Source organism: Cherax quadricarinatus, chromosome 10 (genome assembly GCF_038502225.1).
Source record: "Cherax quadricarinatus isolate ZL_2023a chromosome 10, ASM3850222v1, whole genome shotgun sequence".
NCBI classification, from domain to species: domain Eukaryota; kingdom Metazoa; phylum Arthropoda; class Malacostraca; order Decapoda; family Parastacidae; genus Cherax; species Cherax quadricarinatus.
Genome location: NC_091301.1, coordinates 41140269 through 41162279, shown reverse-complemented (window position 1 = coordinate 41162279; position 22011 = coordinate 41140269). Strand labels below are relative to the sequence as shown.

Genomic DNA, 22011 nt, shown 5'->3' with positions numbered 1-22011 from the left:
TGCAGAACTGTTAGTTAGCATGCAAAACTGTTAGTTAGCATGCAGAACTGTTAGTTAGCATGAAGAACTGTTAGTCATCATGAAAAACTGTTAGTTAGCATGCAGAACTGTTAGTTAGCATGCAGAACTGTTAGTCAGCATGAAGAACTGTTAGTTAGCATGCAGAACTGTTAGTTAGCATGCAGAACTGTTAGTCAACATGAAGAACTGTTAGTTAGCATGCAGAACTGTTAGTTATCATGCAGAACTGTTAGTTAGCATGCAGAACTGTTAGTTAGCATGCAGAACTGTTAGTTAGCATGCAGAACTGTTAGTTAGCATGCAGAACTGTTAGTTAGCATGCAGAACTGTTAGTTAGCATGCAGAACTGTTAGTTATCATGCAGAACTGTTAGTTATCATGCAGAACTGTTAGTTAGCATGCAGAACTGTTAGTTAGCATGCAGAACTGTTAGTTAGCATGCAGAACTGTTAGTTAGCATGCAGAACTGTTAGTTAGCATGCAGAACTGTTAGTTAGCATGCAGAACTGTTAGTTAGCATGCAGAACTGTTAGTTAGCATGCAGAACTGTTAGTTAGCATGCAGAACTGTTAGTTAGCATGCAGAACTGTTAGTTAGCATGCAGAACTGTTAGTTAGCATGCAGAACTGTTAGTTAGCATGCAGAACTGTTAGTTAGCATGCAGAACTGTTAGTTAGCATGCAGAACTGTTAGCATGCAGAACTGTTAGTTAGCATGCAGAACTGTTAGTTAGCATGCAGAACTGTTAGTTAGCATGCAGAACTGTTAGTTAGCATGCAGAACTGTTAGTTAGCATGCAGAACTGTTAGTTAGCATGCAGAACTGTTAGTTAGCATGCAGAACTGTTAGTTAGCATGCAGAACTGTTAGTTAGCATGGAGAACTGTTAGTTAGCATGCAGAACTGTTAGTTAGCATGCAGAACTGTTAGTTAGCATGGAGAACTGTTAGTTAGCATGCAGAACTGTTAGCATGCAGAACTGTTAGCATGCAGAACTGTTAGTTAGCATGCAGAACTGTTAGCATGCAGAACTGTTAGTTAGCATGCAGAACTGTTAGCATGCAGAACTGTTAGCATGCAGAACTGTTAGTTAGCATGCAGAACTGTTAGCATGCAGAACTGTTAGTTAGCATGCAGAACTGTTAGTTAGCATGCAGAACTGTTAGTTAGCATGCAGAACTGTTAGTTAGCATGCAGAACTGTTAGTTAGCATGCAGAACTGTTAGTTAGCATGCAGAACTGTTAGTTAGCATGCAGAACTGTTAGTTAGCATGCAGAACTGTTAGTTAGCATGCAGAACTGTTAGCATGCAGAACTGTTAGTTAGCATGCAGAACTGTTAGCATGCAGAACTGTTAGCATACAAAACTGTTAGTTAGCATGCAGAACTGTTAGCATGCAGAACTGTTAGCATGCAGAACTGTTAGTTAGCATGCAGAACTGTTAGTTAGCATGCAGAACTGTTAGCATGCAGAACTGTTAGTTAGCATGCAGAACTGTTAGTTAGCATGCAGAACTGTTAGCATGCAGAACTGTTAGTTAGCATGCAGAACTGTTAGTTAGCATGCAGAACTGTTAGCATGCAGAACTGTTAGTTATCATGCAGAACTGTTAGCATGCAGAACTGTTAGTTAGCATGCAGAACTGTTAGCATGCAGAACTGTTAGCATGCAGAACTGTTAGTTAGCATGCAGAACTGTTAGTCAGCATGAAGAACTGTTAGCATGCAGAACTGTTAGCATGCAGAACTGTTAGTTAGCATGCAGAACTGTTAGTCAGCATGAAGAACTGTTAGTTAGCATGCAGAACTGTTAGCATGCAGAACTGTTAGTTAGCATGCAGAACTGTTAGTTAGCATGCAGAACTGTTAGTTAGCATGCAGAACTGTTAGTTAGCATGCAGAACTGTTAGTTAGCATGCAGAACTGTTAGTTAGCATGCAGAACTGTTAGTTAGCATGCAGAACTGTTAGTTAGCATGCAGAACTGTTAGTTAGCATGGAGAACTGTTAGTTAGCATGCAGAACTGCATGCAGAACTGTTAGTTAGCATGCAGAACTGTGAGTTAGCATGCAGAACTGTTAGTTAGCATGCAGAACTGTTAGTTAGCATGCAGAACTGTTAGTTAGCATGCAGAACTGTTAGTTAGCATGCAGAACTGTTAGTTAGCATGCAGAACTGTTAGTTAGCATGCAGAACTGTTAGTTAGCATGCAGAACTGTTAGTTAGCATGCAGAACTGTTAGTTAGCATGCAGAACTGTTAGTTAGCATGCAGAACTGTTAGTTAGCATGCAGAACTGTTAGTTAGCATGCAGAACTGTTAGTTAGCATGCAGAACTGTTAGTTAGCATGCAGAACTGTTAGTCAGCATGCAGAACTGTTAGTTAGCATGCAGAACTGTTAGCATGCAGAACTGTTAGTTAGCATGCAGAACTGTTAGCATGGAGAACTGTTAGTTAGCATGGAGAACTGTTAGTTAGCATGCAGAACTGTTAGCATGCAGAACTGTTAGCATGCAGAACTGTTAGTTAGCATGCAGAACTGTTAGTTAGCATGCAGAACTGTTAGTTAGCATGCAGAACTGTTAGTTAGCATGCAGAACTGTTAGTTAGCATGCAGAACTGTTAGTTAGCATGCAGAACTGTTAGTTAGCATGCAGAACTGTTAGTTAGCATGCAGAACTGTTAGTCAGCATGCAGAACTGTTAGCATGCAGAACTGTTAGTTAGCATGCAGAACTGTTAGTTAGCATGCAGAACTGTTAGTTAGCATGCAGAACTGTTAGTCAGCATGCAGAACTGTTAGTCAGCATGCAGAACTGTTAGTCAGCATGCAGAACTGTTAGTCAGCATGCAGAACTGTTAGTTAGCATGGAGAACTGTTAGTTAGCATGCAGAACTGTTAGCATGCAGATCTGTTAGTTAGCATGCAGAACTGTTAGTTAGCATGCAGAACTGTTAGTTAGCATGGAGAACTGTTAGTTAGCATGCAGAACTGTTAGTTAGCATGCAGAACTGTTAGTTAGCATGGAGAACTGTTAGTTAGCATGCAGAACTGTTAGTTAGCATGGAGAACTGTTAGTTAGCATGCAGAACTGTTAGTTAGCATGGAGAACTGTTAGTTAGCATGCAGAACTGTTAGTCAGCATGCAGAACTGTTAGTCAGCATGCAGAACTGTTAGTTAGCATGCAGAACTGTTAGTTAGCATGCAGAACTGTTAGTTAGCATGCAGAACTGTTAGTTAGCATGCAGAACTGTTAGTTAGCATGCAGAACTGTTAGTTAGCATGCAGAACTGTTAGTTAGCATGCAGAACTGTTAGTTGTGATGTGAGTGTCTGCTTCAGTTTAACTCCGTGGAGAGGATCGCCTCATTGTAGAAAACATACACTGTAAAATTTATTTTTATTATGTCTGTACCCGTCGAGTTTAAAACCAATTGATAAATACTGATGTTATTACCAAAGTAGTTGGTTGACCTCGTGACCTGACACTTTCCTGCTAGCCACATCTGTGGATTCAACTCCTGCAACAACTACATTTCGCCCGCTCTCTACCTTGTCTGTACTCTCACTCTACTTGTCGATATACTTAACATTCCATTTAAAATCTTCCCAGTCTTGATTAGCCAATATTATTTAGGTGTATTTCATACATACTTCAAAAAGAGACTTGTCACTGGTGACATTATCCCAGAGGTTAACAAATTCTGCAGTAACTTCTGAGGAACATGTACCTATGTTGTTTAGGTCGCTAACCTTTTCTGACAAATATTAATTAACATAGTATCTGTAAGATGTCTTGTTACAATTAATTACCTTATTGAACTTTGCGACCGAGGCTGTACATTAATCAAAAACTTCCTCTGAACTGCCTCTCACTATATCATTTGTCCCTACATGTGTCGTGAAGTTAGTTTCGTGAGTAACTTCATACGTAACGGAGATGCTTCCAGAAATTTTATATAAGAGAGACTGTAAGATGGCAGTCTGGTTGGAAGAGGAGGATTGGAGACTTGTCTTGAAGCAGCTTTAACGTTATTATTAATTTTATTTGGGTGGCACTGGGGGCTGGTGGTATTTTGGGAGCTTCAGCTCCCTTGCACCACCCTTGGCGACCTCACTGCTTCCTTCTCTCCTCCCTCTTTTTCCTTTGTCTCCTATATATAATTTATGTTCCCGATCTCTGTGATGATGGAGATACCTTCATAAAAAAAATTTCGTTTTTTTTATGTATGGAATAAGCCTTCCTGAGAGAAATCAATTCCCATGTAATGGCAACTTCAGCTCTTCTAGAACGAAACCTGTGAAACTCTCGTAGTTGATGAACCAGTGAAGCTCTCGTAGTTGATGAACCGGTGAAGCTCTCGTAGCTGATGAACCAGTGAAGCTCTCGTAGCTGATGAACCAGTGAAGCTCTCGTAGCTGATGAACCAGTGAAGCTCTCGTAGCTGATGAACCTGTGAAGCTCTCGTAGCTGATGAACCAGTGAAGCTCTCGTAGCTGATGAACCAGTGAAGCTCTCGTAGCCGATGAACCAGTGAAGCTCTCGTAGTTGATGAACCGGTGAAGCTCTCGTAGCTGATGAACCAGTGAAACTCTCGTAGCTGATGAACCTGTGAAGCTCTCGTAGCCGATGAACCAGTGAAGCTCTCGTAGCTGATGAACCTGTGAAGCTCTCGTAGCCGATGAACCAGTGAAGCTCTCGTAGCTGATGAACCGGTGAAGCTCTCGTAGTTGATGAACCAGTGAAGCTCTCGTAGCCGATGAACCAGTGAAGCTCTCGTAGTTGATGAACCGGTGAAGCTCTCGTAGCTGATGAACCAGTGAAACTCTCGTAGCTGATGAACCTGTGAAGCTCTCGTAGCCGATGAACCAGTGAAGCTCTCGTAGCCGATGAATCAGTGAAGCTCTCGTAGCCGATGAACCTGTGAAGCTCTCGTAGCTGATGAACCAGTGAAGCTCTCGTAGCCGATGAACCTGTGAAGCTCTCGTAGCTGATGAACCAGTGAAACTCTCGTAGCTGATGAACCTGTGAAGCTCTCGTAGCTGATGAACCAGTGAAGCTCTCGTAGCCGATGAACCAGTGAAGCTCTGGTAGCCGATGAACCAGTGAAGCTCTCGTAGCCGATGAACCAGTGAAGCTCTCGTAGCTGATGAACCAGTGAAACTCTCGTAGCTGATGAACCAGTGAAGCTCTCGTAGCCGATGAACCAGTGAAGCTCTCGTAGCCGATGAACCAGTGAAGCTCTCGTAGCTGATGAACCAGTGAAGCTCTCGTAGCTGATGAACCAGTGAAGCTCTCGTAGCTGATGAACCTGTGAAGCTCTCGTAGCTGATGAACCAGTGAAGCTCTCGTAGCTGATGAACCAGTGAAGCTCTCGTTGCCGATGAACCAGTGAAGCTCTCGTAGCCGATGAACCAGTGAAGCTCTCGTAGCTGATGAACCAGTGAAACTCTCGTAGCTGATGAACCAGTGAAGCTCTCGTAGCCGATGAACCAGTGAAGCTCTCGTAGCCGATGAACCAGTGAAGCTCTCGTAGCCGATGAACCAGTGAAGCTCTCGTAGCCGATGAACCAGTGAAGCTCTCGTAGCTGATGAACCGGTGAAGCTCTCGTAGCCGATGAACCAGTGAAGCTCTCGTAGTTGATGAACCGGTGAAGCTCTCGTAGTTGATGAACCAGTGAAGCTCTCGTAGCTGATGAACCTGTGAAGCTCTCGTAGCCGATGAACCAGTGAAGCTCTCGTAGCTGATGAACCAGTGAAGCTCTCGTAGCCGATGAACCAGTGAAGCTCTCGTAGTTGATGAACCGGTGAAGCTCTCGTAGCTGATGAACCAGTGAAACTCTCGTAGCTGATGAACCTGTGAAGCTCTCGTAGTTGATGAACCGGTGAAGCTCTCGTAGCTGATGAACCAGTGAAACTCTCGTAGCTGATGAACCAGTGAAGCTCTCGTAGCTGATGAACCAGTGAAGCTCTCGTAGCTGATGAACCAGTGAAACTCTCGTAGCTGATGAACCAGTGAAGCTCTCGTAGCTGATGAACCAGTGAAGCTCTCGTAGCTGATGAACCAGTGAAGCTCTCGTAGCTGATGAACCAGTGAAGCTCTCGTAGCTGATGAACCAGTGAAGCTCTCGTAGCTGATGAACCAGTGAAGCTCTCGTAGCTGATGAACCAGTGAAGCTCTCGTAGCTGATGAACCAGTGAAACTCTCGTAGCTGATGAACCAGTGAAGCTCTCGTAGCTGATGAACCAGTGAAACTCTCGTAGCTGATGAACCAGTGAAACTCTCGTAGCTGATGAACCAGTGAAGCTCTCGTAGCTGATGAACCAGTGAAGCTCTCGTAGCTGATGAACCTGTGAAGCTCTCGTAGTTGATGAACCGGTGAAGCTCTCGTAGCTGATGAACCAGTGAAACTCTCGTAGCTGATGAACCAGTGAAGCTCTCGTAGTTGATGAACCGGTGAAGCTCTCGTAGCTGATGAACCAGTGAAGCTCTCGTAGCTGATGAACCAGTGAAACTCTCGTAGCTGATGAACCAGTGAAGCTCTCGTAGCTGATGAACCAGTGAAGCTCTCGTAGCTGATGAACCTGTGAAGCTCTCGTAGCTGATGAACCAGTGAAGCTCTCGTAGCCGATGAACCAGTGAAACTCTCGTAGCTGATGAACCAGTGAAGCTCTCGTAGCTGATGAACCAGTGAAACTCTCGTAGCTGATGAACCAGTGAAGCTCTCGTAGCCGATGAACCAGTGAAGCTCTCGTAGCTGATGAACCAGTGAAGCTCTCGTAGCTGATGAACCAGTGAAGCTCTCGTAGCCGATGAACCAGTGAAGCTCTCGTAGCTGATGAACCAGTGAAGCTCTCGTAGCTGATGAACCAGTGAAGCTCTCGTAGCTGATGAACCAGTGAAGCTCTCGTAGCTGATGAACCAGTGAAGCTCTCGTAGCTGATGAACCAGTGAAGCTCTCGTAGCTGATGAACCAGTGAAGCTCTCGTAGCTGATGAACCAGTGAAGCTCTCGTAGCTGATGAACCAGTGAAACTCTCGTAGCTGATGAACCAGTGAAACTCTCGTAGCTGATGAACCAGTGAAACTCTCGTAGCTGATGAACCAGTGAAACTCTCGTAGCTGATGAACCAGTGAAGCTCTCGTAGCTGATGAACCAGTGAAGCTCTCGTAGCTGATGAACCAGTGAAACTCTCGTAGCTGATGAACCAGTGAAGCTCTCGTAGCTGATGAACCAGTGAAGCTCTCGTAGCTGATGAACCAGTGAAGCTCTCGTAGCTGATGAACCAGTGAAGCTCTCGTAGCCGATGAACCAGTGAAGCTCTCGTAGCTGATGAACCAGTGAAGCTCTCGTAGCTGATGAACCAGTGAAGCTCTCGTAGCCGATGAACCAGTGAAACTCTCGTAGCTGATGAACCAGTGAAGCTCTCGTAGCTGATGAACCAGTGAAGCTCTCGTAGCTGATGAACCAGTGAAACTCTCGTAGCTGATGAACCAGTGAAGCTCTCGTAGCTGATGAACCAGTGAAGCTCTCGTAGCCGATGAACCAGTGAAACTCTCGTAGCTGATGAACCAGTGAAGCTCTCGTAGCTGATGAACCAGTGAAGCTCTCGTAGCTGATGAACCAGTGAAACTCTCGTAGCTGATGAACCAGTGAAGTTCTTGTAGCTGATGAACCTGTGAAGCTCTCGTAGCTGATGAACCAGTGAAGCTCTCGTAGCTGATGAACCAGTGAAGCTCTCGTAGCTGATGAACCTATTATAGAACACTGTCTATTCAAGGTGACAGATTTCATCACTGTGTGTGATCCATCTTGTACGATGGAATATGGTTTAGAAAGACACGTAAGCAAACACTATAACATATTTATTAGAAAACGTTTCGGTCCTGGGATCTTGATCAAGGTCGCAGGACCGAAACGTTTTCTAATAAATATGTTATAGTATTTGCTTACGTGTCTTTCTAAACCAACTTGTCGGTATTTATTACCAAGGTTTATACCACGATGGAATATAACAGAGGGAACATAACCTTGAGTAACAATCGTATACAATATGGTAGCAGCATTCTTCTGATCTACCAAGTTTACTAAAACAAAAATGAAACATAAGATCCTCAACACTGTCAATTATACTGTCAGATTTTATTGGAGGTAAACATCATATCGTTCACCTATCACTTGATATTCTCGTAGACAGCTGCGTACCGCTACGCCCATAATTACGCAAATGAGAGTGAACGAGTGATAATATCAACTTTATTACTTAATGTCTATATTTTTTCAAGAGCTATAAAATAGGTCGGTTAAGATAAAATTAATGGGTACTCAATTTGGGCAGAATCTATTGTGATTTCATGGATGCATTTCAATTTGATGTGACTAAGCTCAAAAAATGTATTTATTTATGTGAAAATACAAGTACCACAGACACAGAAGATTTAGTGCGTCACATTTCTTCGAATGCTTGATTTATGATAATGAGGAATCCTCTCCAGTCAGTGGGATGGATGTCTAGAATCCTCTCCAGTCAGTGGGATGGATGTCTAGAATCCTCTCCAGTCAGTGGGATGAATGTCTAGACTCTAGAATTTTCTCTAGTCAGTGGGATGGATGTCTAGAATCCTCTTCAGTCAGTGGGATGGATGTCTAGAATCCTCTTCAGTCTGTGGGATGGATGTCTAGAATCCTCTCCAGTCAGTAGGATGGATGTCTAGAATCCTCTCCAGTCAGTAGGTTGGATGTCTAGAATCCTCTCCAGCCAGTAGGATGGATGTTTAGAATCCTCTCCAGTCAGTAGGATGAATGTCTAGAATCCTCTCCAGCCAGTAGGATGGATGTTTAGAATCCTCTCCAGTCAGTAAGATGGATGTCTTGAATCCTCTCCAGTCAGTAGGATGGATGTCTAGAATCCTCTCCAGTCAGTAGGATGGATGTCTTGAATCCTGTCCAGTCAGTAGGATGGATGTCTTGAATCCTGTCCAGTCAGTAGGATGGATGTCTTGAATCCTCTCCAGTCAGTAGGATGGATGTCTAGAATCCTCTCCAGTCAGTAGGATGGATGTCTAGAATCCTCTCCAGTCAGTAGGATGGATGTCTAGAATCCTCTCCAGTCAGTAGGATGGATGTCTAGAATCCTCTCCAGTCAGTAGGATGGATGTCTTGAATCCTTTCCAGTCAGTAGGATGGATGTCTAGAATCCTCTCCAGTCAGTAGGATGGATGTCTAGAATCCTCTCCAGTCAGTAGGATGGATGTCTAGAATCCTCTCCAGTCAGTAGGATGGATGTCTAGAATCCTCTCCAGTCAGTAGGATGGATGTCTAGAATCCTCTCCAGTCAGTAGGATGGATGTCTAGAATCCTCTCCAGTCAGTAGGATGGATGTCTAGAATCCTCTCCAGTCAGTAGGATGGATGTCTAGAATCCTCTCCAGTCAGTAGGATGGATGCCTAGAATCCTCTCCAGTCAGTAGGATGGATGTCTAGAATCCTCTCCAGTCAGTGGGATGAATGTCTAGACTCTAGAATCTTCTCTAGTCAGTGGGATGGATGTCTAGAATCCTCTCCAGTCAGTGGGATGAATGTCTAGACTCTAGAATCTTCTCTAGTCAGTGGGATGGATGTCTAGAATCCTCTCCAGTCAGTGGGATGGACGTTGAAAATGGTATAAAATGCCAACAAGTTGAAGATTAAGACACAAGTGCAACAGTGGGACTGAAGAAACGTACACAGCTTTCTTCAGCCACATACAGAGGCAGCAAGTGAAATAGTGAAATGAAGATGATGTAATATGCCCAACAGAGGAACCTGCCTTCATACTTCCACTACTGAATCCCGTCCCCTACAACGTCTTTGAGATCTTCTGCATCACCTTCGACAGTATTTAAGACTCCGTTTTCATGCTTCAGCTTCATAACGCTCCAGACCGTGGAGCTGCTCCTCTCCAGACTGAGGGACTGGCTGCCTTAAATCCTTTCTATCCAAGGTTGCTGGACTAATTGCCTCATCTTTATTTCACTTCCAGCACTAGAGTGGGCAGGCACCAACACTAGAGTGGGCAGGCACCAACACTAGAGTGGGCAGGCACCAACACTAGAGTGGGCAGGCACCAACACTAGAGTGGGCAGGCACCAACACTAGAGTGGGCAGGCACCAACACTAGAGTGGGCAGGCACAAAAACTAGAGTGGGCAGGCACCAACACTAGAGTGGGCAGGCACCAACACTAGAGTGGGTAGGCACCAACACTAGAGTGGGTAGGCACCAACACTAGAGTGGGCAAACACCAACACTAGAGTGGGCAAACACCAACACTAGAGTGGGTAAGCACCAGCACTGGAGTGGGCAAGCACCAACACTAGAGTGGGCAAGCACCAACACTGGAGTGGGCAAGGACCAGCACTGGAGTGGGCAAGCACCAACACTGGAGTGGGCAAGCACCAACACTGGAGTGGGCAAGGACCAGCACTATAGTGGGCAAGCACCAACACTAGAGTGGGCAAGGACCAGCACTGGAGTGGGCAAAGACCAACACTGGAGTGGGCAAGCACCAACACTAGAGTGGGCAAGCACCAACACTAGAGTGGGCAAGCACCAACGCTAGAGTGACAATACAACACCGGTAGAGTGACAATACAACACCGGTAGAGTGACAATACAACACCGGTAGAGTGACAAAATAACAACACTAGAGTGACAAAATAACAACACTAGAGTGACAAAATAACAACACTAGAGTGACAAAATAACAACACTAGAGTGACAAAATAACAACACTAGAGTGACAAAATAACAACACTAGAGTGACAAAATAACAACACTAGAGTGACAAAATAACAACACTAGAGTGACAAAATAACAACACTAGAGTGACAAAATAACAACACTAGAGTGACAAAATAACAACACTAGAGTGACAAAATAACAACACTAGAGTGAGAAAGGAACAACAGTAGTGTGACAAAACAACAATAATTTTAGTATTGAAATAGACACCTGATATCTGGTATTCGTTTTTCAGTTAAATATCCAGTACACAACATTCTGTTACATTTGGTCACCGCTATATGACCCTTGTAGGTTTAGCGCTTCTTTTTTTATTATTATATTAAATTTGCTATGGAACACTATTGGCCAGAGTGTTTGCATAACTGAGGAAAATAACAATTTACATATATCAACATTATATACATAATGTACAAGTGTAATTAAAACCTGCAATACTGTTATTTTAATAACAAAAATCATTATATAATCTTTATTTCTACAAGTGCATGATGCAACTTATACAGACCATAGTTGACATCAGTGACATACTATATAAACAGCTCCTGGTTATGCAGAGCATCTCGGGTATCTTACCTTAATCCTGGATCGCGGGATGCGACTCTCACCAGTCGGGTAATACCCAGGTCCCTACTTACTGATAGATGGATTATGAAAAATCCATTTAGGCTAAAAAATAATTCAGTTCGTGGAAAGTTATAGCGCTAGTTATGAGAGAGTTGACTGTACTGAATGAGGGACTAAGCGAGAACACTAACTGTATCAGTCCTGGCAGCATCCTTGGAAAATCCATATAACGGCTTTGTCACATACACGAAAGATGTTAGAAAGCTTAATTATACTGTGTTAGACATCAGATACCATATACCCAGAGAAAGTGTGAAGTCAAACAATTCATAACTTTACCAGTAACTAGAATAATAAACAAAAAAACCCGCACATAGGAGAGAGGAGCTTACGACGACGTTTCGGTCCGACTTTGTTTACAAAGTCACATTTTCTGTTAGTGTGACTTTGTAAATGGTCCAAGTCGGACCGGAACGTCGCCGTAAGCTCCTCTCTTTCCTATGTGCGGGTTATTTGTGTATTCAAGGACTGATCATAATCAGTCCTTAATTTAATGAAGCATGTATATGTATTGATCAACCTTGTAACATCACAAACTAGAGTAAGTTCTCTCTCCCCTCCATGAGGTAACTGAAAGAAACAGCGGGTAAAGCTGAGTATGTGGACGGGGCAGTGGAACATTGGAGCAGGTGCCATTACCTGACTTGAGCTAATAATCCAGGAGGAAGAGAGGGTGGGAACGAAGAGAGACAGAGATAGGCCCCGCACACACACACACACACACACACACACACACACACACACACACACACACACACACACACACACACACACACACACATACACACGTGAGGTCACAAGGGATTGCAAAAGCAACAGTTAACTGGCGTGAATAATAAATGGAACAACGACTCGGTGTGATAAAAAGAAATCCGTGATTTGCGTTAGGAAAAAAAACATGAATGTGAGAGTTGAGGAAGCTTGGCGATGAAGTGGAAAATAAAGTGGGGAAAATAGAAAATTTCTGCCGAGGCTAAGAGAGCAATAATTCTTCTAGTGGCAAGATATCTTTATCATCGTAGTTATTAATACCAGGATCGAGTCAAGGACAGAGTGACACTTGCTGTGGGCAGCAAGTCTGGCGGAGTTAAATTAATATTTTTTTTTTATACTGTGAATGAGATTCATAATGTCATTGAACGTACAGGTGATGAGGCTGAGGTGACAAATTTTCAGAGATTTGGAGAGTACACAATGGAAAAAATGCGACCGGTCAAACTTATCTTTGTAACAGAAATGGCATGAGATCGGATCTTGAGATGGAAACCACTGTTATAGGGACGGACAGATATCTTTGTGTGTATTCTACCCGAGACACAAGATTACAGGAGAAAGAAAAATTGAAAACAGCAAGACAAGGGTGAAGACAATAGCAGAGGTAGCTAGGTGACTTCAACTATAATGAAATAGACTGGGAAAGTTTGTAGCCACATGATGGACCAGAAACATGGAGAGCTAAGTTGTTGGAGGTTGTGATGCAAAAACTTCAGCAAGTTAGGGACACAATTAGAGAGAGAGGGGATGATCAGCCAACAAGAAATGAGACATCGAATAGGAGAAGCCCCTTAGTGATAGTGACCAATCAGTGCTGAGGTTTGAATACCCTGTGAAAGTGAATGTGGAGAGAAACAAACAGCATGAAGGAAGTAACAAATCTGATTTTAAGCAAAGGAGACTGGCGTATGAGGCAATTCCTAAGAGCAGAGTGCCATGGGAAAGGGAGCTAGATGGAAAGACAGTCAATGAAATGATGGTGAATGTGGATGGAAGGTGTCGGGAGACAGAGGGGTAATTCATACCCAGAAGCAGAAGAAAAACAGGCAAGAATAGAGGGAGCCTATGATTGCCCAATGGTGCAGAGAGGCAGAGGTTGAAAGAATACCAGAGAAATGGGGAAGCAAGCAGAAATGAATAGATGGGTAAGAAGAGAGGTTGAATGACAATTTGAGAATGACATAGCATCAAAAGTCAAATCTGACGACATCAGGAAGACGACAACTATGAAGGAACCAGGTAATAAGACCGAAGAAGGAAGGGAGCTCACTAGGAAAGACTAGGAAGGCTGCGAAGAGTTGAACAAAAAACATGAGATATATTCAGTAGAATTAAATGCAGTGCTAGAGAGTCAGAAAGAGAGAATGCACCAGCAAGTAATGGACACAGTACAAACAAAAGGAGCTTAGGTGAAATTATTGAGTGAGCTAGATACCTAGAAGGCAATGAATGAGTCCAGATAACATCTGTGAGTTCTGCAAGAGAGTGCAAAGGAACTGTATGAATCTCTAGCAGCAATCTTCAACAAGTTTATTGAAACAGGGCAGCTGCCGAAGGTCTGGAAGAGAATGAATGTAGTCCTATTATTTAAAAAAGGGGCCAAATAGGTGGCATTACTAACATGAAAAGTTTGCAAGTTTATGGAGAAGGTTATGATGTAGGCAAGCGTAGAAGTGAGGATTTAGTTAGAAAGTTCAGGACAGCTATAGACATGATTAGGAAGAAAGGGGGGCGCCCTGTTATATGTGGCATTTTGCCAAGAAGAGGTGTTGGTAATGAATGGTTGTCCAGAGCAATTGGTATTAATTGTTGGCTGGATAAACACTGTAAGGATAATGCAGTACCATTCATTGACAACTGGGACAACTTCTATGGTCGAAATGACATGTATGCCAGGGATGGGGTTCACTTATCCAGGGCAGGTGTGGGTTTTCTTGCTAACTCAGTTGAGGGGGTTGTTAGGACTTTAAACTAGGATTAGTTAGAGGTATGGGTTTAGAAATGATTAATAATGAGTATGGATATATTGACTTATGCTCTGATATTAAGAATCTTAATAGTAACTGTCATGGAGTAACTCTGGGTAATGATAATTTCAGAAATTGTGTAAAAACAAAGATGAATAGGAAAAATGTGCAGAAGAAAAAACATATGATGGTATTTTATGCTAACAGTCGAAGTGCAAGAAATAAAATTAATGAACTACGTTTGGTAGCATGTGCTGGGAACTTTGATATCATTGCATTAACTGAAACGTGGTATGATTTAAAGAGTCGGGATATGACTGCTGAGTGTAATATTCAGGGATTTAAGTTATTCAATGTGGATAGATGTAATGGGAAGGGGGGAGGAGTTGCATTGTATGTTCGAGAAAATATTAATTGTTGCATAAAAAAAGGTATAAAAATAGATGGAGCAGTAACAGAGTCTGTTTGGGTAGAGTTCGTGGAGGGTCACGAAAAACTAATTCTAGGTGTAATATACCGACCTCCAGGCTTGGATCACGATAGAGGGAGACTTCTTTGGGACGAAATTGTTAGGGCTTCTGGACACAGTAACGTAGTCATAGTAGGGGACTTTAACTTTAGCCAAATTGACTGGAATTCTTTGACAGGTAATCTAGAGTCCAGTGACTTCATGGAAACAGTTCAGGACTGTTTTCTGAAACAGAGTGTAACTGAACCTACCAGGGGTAATAATTTGCTAGACCTAGTCTTGTCAAATAAGGAAACACTAGTGAATAATCTGGAGATCACTGAAGAGCTTGGCGCAAGTGATCACAAATCCATCACCTTTAGCATTAATTGGGAATGCAAGAATAATGATAATACAGTAAAAATCCCCGATTTTCGTTCTGCCGATTATAATGGACTTAGGGAACATCTGTCTAATCTTGATTGGGGTTATCTAGCTAATGATTTTATTGACGATAATCATACTTATGAATATGAAGGGATCTGCTTTTATGATTGTTTTCTTAATAATGTACACAGTGCCCAGAGTATATACATTCCCCAGAGAGAAATTAGGTCTAATAATAACGATCCCAAATGGGTTAACAGGAGGTTAAAGCATCTATTAGGGGAGAAAAGGGGAATTTATAGGCGCATCAGAAGAGGAGAGGTTAACCTTACTGACCAATATGTTCAGCTTAAAAGAGAAGTAAAAAAGGCGATTAGAAAGGCTAAACGTGACTATGAAATTAGAGTCGCTAATGAATCAAAGACTAATCCAAAGGGGTTCTTTCAAGTGTATAGGACGAAGGTGAAGGAAAAAGTAGGACCTCTGAAATCTGGGAATGGACAGCTGACGGATAATGAACTGGAAATGTGTTCCTTATTTAATGACTATTTTTTGTCAGTTTTTACACAGGAAGATGTAAATGAGATTCCAGTAATTAACAATTATTTAGTTCCTGATGAATTTAAGTTAACTAATATTACTGTCACGAGGGACATCTCCCGGAGAGGATACAATTCTGCCAGGACGATTTTGAACCGGAATTATCCGTTCTGGTTCGAGAAAATGGCAGATGAAGCTTAATCGTGGATAAGCGGGTAGGTACGCCTGGGCAATGAAAATAACTCCGAAGTTACCAGTAAGTTCAGGTGAAGCAGAGCCAGAATGGTAAAGCAAGAAATTGCCACCAGTGCGCAACAAGCGTCAACAGAAATACTTCGATTTATCTCAAGAGCAGCGGGCAACAGTAAGTCCAAAAGCCAGCTTTTACAGTGCTTTCATACATCACATGCATGTCCCTCATTCAATAGGATTATTGCCGCGTGCGTTTTGTCCCTTCACGGTTACGATAGACCATACTCGAATTAGAACATGTTACAGAAGAATGACCTAAATGACTTTCACTGAGGGTGAAACCTCCTCGTAATGGAAGACAGAGCTTAAAAGTTCTAAGCCCTCCATTCTTCTGAGAGGCGTAAGAACGTAGAATATGACAGTCACGAAAGTGCAATGGGCTGGACGACGGGCACAGCGACATTGTTAACAGCACGAGGCATTGAATGAACTTCCAGGTAACAACCTAGGAATACCGGTTTAAGTTTGGAGACCAATTGATTTGGAGAAGGTAACATAGCAGGGCACTGAGGTCTAACCCAGAGTTGTAGGATGCAGGGAATTGTCTTCTCCCAGTGGGTTGATTACGCTAGACCCTTTTAAGAAGCAGACTGACATATGAGTGATATTGGGCTTGATTTGGACTGGTTGGGGGCAGTGAGTTGCTGAGCAGGCTTTAGGTAAGATGTCAGCCAGATATGATCCCTGCTCGAATGGGCCAGTAGGGCCTTCCCTGCAGTGTTCCCACCATATTCTTACGTTCCCGCCATGTTCCTTAACATAAGAAAACACAAGAATGCAGGGAACACTGCCAGAAGGCCCTACTGGCCCACTACGAGGCATGGTCCTTATCAAAACGACATCTACCAGGAGCTACTCCAAGAAACAAAACAACCTCCAGCACCCTCCAACCACCAATCAAACCCAGCCCTCCCACCTCACATTTGTCCAGTCTCTTCTTAAAGCTACCTGCCCAAGGTCCTAGCCTCTATCATCCCCACTGGGAAGACTGTTCCACGCATCTACAACTCTGTTAGAAAACCAGTACTTACCTAATGGTCCTTTCTAAATCTAAATATATCCAACTTAAATCCATTATTCCTGGTTCTTACCTGGTTCTGACACCCCTCAGTAACTTTATTAATGTCTCCCTTGTTTATGCCTGTCATCCACTTATACACTTCTCACTTCAATGTGATATTCTCCTCATTCCCTACGCCTCCTCCAGAGAGTGGAGATTTAAGGCTTTAAGTCTATCTTCACATGGGAGGTTCTCACAGTAAATCATTTTAGCTATCATTCTTCTGTATGTTCTCTAATGAGTCTATGTCCATCCTGTGCAGGTAACCACTGTAGCAGGCATAATTTCAAAATGAGGGGCCTCATTATCAGGAGAAGAGTAATGGAGCACCTGGAATGGAGTGGATTCATCAGCTACATCCAGGATGCAAAAATTATATGACTAACGAAAGTGAGGGTGGGATGGGTGGACTGTATATTACTGGACTGTAAGAGGGCATTCGATACAGTACTCCACAAGAAACTAGGACAAAAACTTGAGGAGCTGGCAGGAATTTCAGGGGAAGCGAATACCTGATCAAGGAATACCTGACAGGAAAGGAAACAGCGTGTTATTGTCATGGAGATGTCTGAATGGGTGAGAGTGACGAGTGGGGTTCTATAAGGGTCAATACTTGGACCAGTACTGGCCCTCTGCCATATATGTAAACTATATGGCAGAGGAAATGAAATTAATTGTGTCCCCTGTTCGCAGATGAGGTGAAACTAATAAGGAAAATACAAGCAGGAGGAGACCAGGAAAGATTACAAAAGGATCTGGACAAACTGCATGATTGGTCTGACAAGTGGCTCTTGGAATTTAACTCCAGCAAATGCGAAGTTATGAAAATCGAAGAAGGGCAAAGTCAATCGGAATATATAAAGAAGCATTCACGGCACTATAAATGACATATGACTAGTCCATTTTGGAAAATACAGCGCCACTATGTAACCCGCATCTGATGAAGCTTGTCAAGAAGCTGCAAAATGTGCAGAGGTTTGCTACGGCACTAGTCCCAGAGTTAAGGGCTATGACGAGAGGATAGGAGCTAAACCCAATCACATCAGAGGACAGGAACACCAGAGGTGACATGATTATAAAATATTTAGAGGAATTGACAGTGTGCACAGGGGGAGACTGTTGAAGAGGTGGATCTCAGGTAAAATTCGGCTCAGATGTAAGTTAAAAACACAAATAAGTGAAAGGGATGTTAGGAAATACTTCTTTAGCCCTAGAGTGATCAGGAAGTGGAACGACCTAGACAGTGAAGTGGTAGAGGCAACTAAAATTAGGCTAGTGCAATCGATGGAAGGGGAAGTTGAATGGGAGGAAGACTGAGGATAGATAGCTCTGGAAAGGGCAGTGTAGGAAGTCCCTAGACGGGGAGGTGAGAATATTACAACCCAGGAGTCCCAAAGGCCTGTTATCCTGGGTGTAAAGGGAGCAAAATAAACACAGCAGAAAAACTTTTGACTTATATTATCCTTTACCAATTTAGAACAGAAGTATGTACACTATATACACTATGTACAACAATAGGTATTAGTGCACTCCACGGTAAGCAAGGCAGAATAGAAGCCACTAGAGAGCAGACCGTGCTTCAACCAGCTCTAGAATGGGAATGACAAGGGCAGACAGGCGAGTGGTACCCACATAACCTCTGCGATTGCCAAAACCATCTTCTCATTGGCTGGAACCTGGGTACTGATTGAACGACGGGGCTCCATCGTCAACCCTTAGCCCCTGGTTCGCTGGTTGGAGGAGATAGCCTGTCAATGAGGGTGTGTACATGTGCCGAATAAAGGTTACGTACTCTTTGCAAGCCACAGAGAACAATGTCCTCTTAATGGGAATATATCTAAGTACTCTGCTTATGGAAATAAAAGAACCTAAGGCGTCTCTTGTTGGGATAAAAGTTGAATAACGTCCTGTCAGGGAAAATAAAATAAGTCTCAGGTGGTGGTTGTTATTCGTCATTATATTCACTGGGAAGCGGTAAACCAGTAAAGGGCCAGGCGGCACTTGGGGGAATGGAAAAAAAATAATAGAGTTTGGTCCGAAGAAAATTGGGGGAGCTTCAATTTCTGGAAACAAGAACCCTTCACTGGATTAAGGGTAAGAGGAGAGCGGCTGGTGTGGGAACAGAGGTGCCAGCAACCTGAAATAAAAAATATGAATTAAAGACGGAGGAGCAGAGAGGTGAGAGATCCAGGGAACACTGTCTCTCTTCTTTACTATCAATATCACTACAGTCATCATCACCACCACTACCACTACTACCACCATTACTACCACACCATCTTTACTACCACCGACACCACCACTGATTTTCTTTGTATTTTTTATGGATAGAGAAAAACCCTTTTATAGTTCCAGGTCAGCATTAGTTCCAACATTTTCTGCCACACGACAAGGATTGCTAAACCCAGTTATAAGCTTAGTCTCATACAGCTGATGAGAGATGTTCTGGTGCTGCACAATGTAACTAGTGAAGGTATTTTAACTTGTAATAAAGTTGGTAGAATTACCGACAATATGTAAAGTAAAAGGACACAAGTGCAACTAATGTGACATTTTATTGTGGCAACGTTTCGCCCAGGAGTGAAGGTATTTAACTTGACTGGTGAGGGCTGGACAGGTTCCCATCTTCCTCAGCCAGGTTGTGAGAGATGATTTCTCACCTCGTTCTGTTGGTATCTTTATTATAGTAAAGAGAGCCTTGTGATCTGACGAGTCAATGCATCCAAGTAACTGTGTCTGCAGGTACATCACTCATCACTATGGGTTCAGTGCTACATATATGAGGAAGCAATCTACTTTTTTTTCTGTCAAAACCTTCGAATCTCATCAGGTTATCTGTTGGTTAAAATCACCAATATATCTAATCCGTTGATTATGTTAAAATTTAAGAAATTCTGCATCGCGCATTGCCCATCGGGAAGACGACTGAGTCTGTACGCTGCCACTGAGGTCTCTATACTGCATACACAGAACTTCCTCTCATGTACTAGCTCCCTTCAGTTCGCTCTTGTGTGTGACTAGTTAATGGTCCAAGTCGGACTCAAACGTGTTCATAAGTTTCTCTCACACACATTTGCGGGTATTTATGTATTGTTCCAGTCACAGTATTGTGCATGTTAATATATCTTTGTATACTGCACACTAGTCTGGAGATACTCGGTGATCAAGAATGACAAGAATAGGCTGCACGTGCATAGTTTTATTAAAACACCACCTTCAGTTTTATTAAAACACCACCTTCAGTTTTATTAAAACACCACCTTCAGTTTTATTAAAACACCACCTTCAGTTTTATTAAAACACCACCTTCAGTTTTATTAAAACACCACCTTCAGTTTTATTAAAACACCACCTTCAGTTTTATTAAAACACCACCTTCAGTTTTATTAAAACACCACCTTCAGTTTTATTAAAACACCACCTTCAGTTTTATTAAAACACCACCTTCAGTTTTATTAAAACACCACCTTCAGTTTTATTAAAACACCACCTTCAGAACATAAAGAACATAAGAAAGGAGGAACACTGCAGCAGGCCTGTTGGCCCACCCACTCATTTACCCGTGTAATCTAATTTTCAAGCTATTGAAGGTTCTCGTTGCAGTGACGCCGGCCAGGACTATGTTTCACTCTTCTACAACTCTGTTTCTAAACCAGTGCTTTGGTATATTCTTTCTAAATCAAAATTTATCCTACCTGAATCCATTGCTGCGAGTCTTGGCTGGATATTTTCACTGTTTTTTAAGTAAAATTCGTAGGGTCTGTGTGGCGCGAGAATATTTCCTTTCACTTGCTCTCTTTCCCTCGTTCTCCCAGGTACTTTGTGGAATTGCCTCACGTGATTGAAAGCCATCATTCGTTACTCAGGCAATTACCCAATCAGGTTTTTTGTATATTCGCCCACGTATAGAGTGACTCCAATTAATTTGACCATTTGTTAAGATGGGTGTCATCGGAAAAGTGTATTTGGACGGCAGGTTAGGAGGGTTGAGAGTAGGAGAGTCAGTCTTGATAGTCTGAGAGCAAAAAGATTGATAAATAATCCAATTACTTTTATCGGAACGTTTCTTCCCCTCATTGCCTTCAGTTATCTCCAGATATGTCTCCTCGCACAATGTTCCCCTTTCTTACCTTTCTCCCTTCTTCCTAGCTTCCATTACCTTCCATCTATTGTTTCCGCTTCTGTGAAGGAGGTTGACAGGAAAAATAAAGGCCTACTCTCTATCTTCTACCCTTTTCTCCCTGGCTCTCTCCCTCACTACCTTCATCTTCCTTCTCTTCCTCTTCCTTGCCTTTCTTCTGGAATGCGCTTTTGTAATCACCAATAAAGAATAAAAGGCAAAATGCTGTGACAGGAACAATACACAAATAACCCCAGGTAGAAAAAATTATGACTACGTTTCTGTCCAACTTGTCCAAATCGGACCGAAACATCCTCATAAGTTTTTCTCCTATGTGCTGGTTCCTTCACAGAAGCGGAAACAATAGATGGAAGGTAATGGAAGCTAGGAAGAAGGGAGAAATTTAAGAAAGGGGAACAGTGTGCGAGGAGACATATTTGGAGATAACTGAAGGCAATGAGGGGAAGAAACGTTCCGATAAAAGTAATTGAATTATTTATCAATCTTTTTGCTCTCAGACTATCAAGACTGACTCTCCTACTCTCAACCCTGTATAATCTCCAGTCAGTACCTACTGATGCTCCTGCTGAAGAGGGAGCTGTAACTGTACCTGTAGTAGGTTCACCGGTCTTGTCCCGGCGCGGTGATGGTGACCCGGCGGAGGACGGAGCCAACAACACTTCCAGTCGTCTTCGTTGACTCGTGTTTATAAATAATTTAATTACAAGGAAGTTTCACATTCCTTAAACTAGTTGTTAACACTATAGAATTTAGTTTCACGTAGGCCTGTTTTCTCGATATTTTATAGATTTATTTTTACCATTTTTATTTAAGTATATTAATTTTTTTTTATTTTTTTAAATTTTTTTTTTTTTTTTTTTTTTTTTTTTTTTTTTACATGAAAGCAACATTTTTCATGCTATATAAAAAAAAAAATCTGCAGAGAAACTATGTATTGAGATGTGTGAATCTTTGTAGCATTACAGTGTTGCTGTGTGTCTCAGACATAAGAACATAAGAACACTGCAGCCGTC

At 42.5% G+C, this 22011-nt stretch overlaps 1 protein-coding gene across 1 annotated transcript in view; it reads left to right on the top strand.

Moving 5' to 3' along the window:
- The window catches only part of LOC128687811 (uncharacterized), an 834709-nt gene extending 813928 nt beyond the window's left edge, over positions 1-20781 (top strand). Inside the window, exon 6 of the mRNA XM_070083794.1 lies at positions 20673-20781. Within this exon, the coding sequence (XP_069939895.1) occupies positions 20673-20766 (94 nt within the window). The 3' untranslated portion in view covers positions 20767-20781. The remainder of the gene's footprint in view (positions 1-20672) is intronic.
- Positions 20782-22011: the final 1230 nt, after the last annotated feature.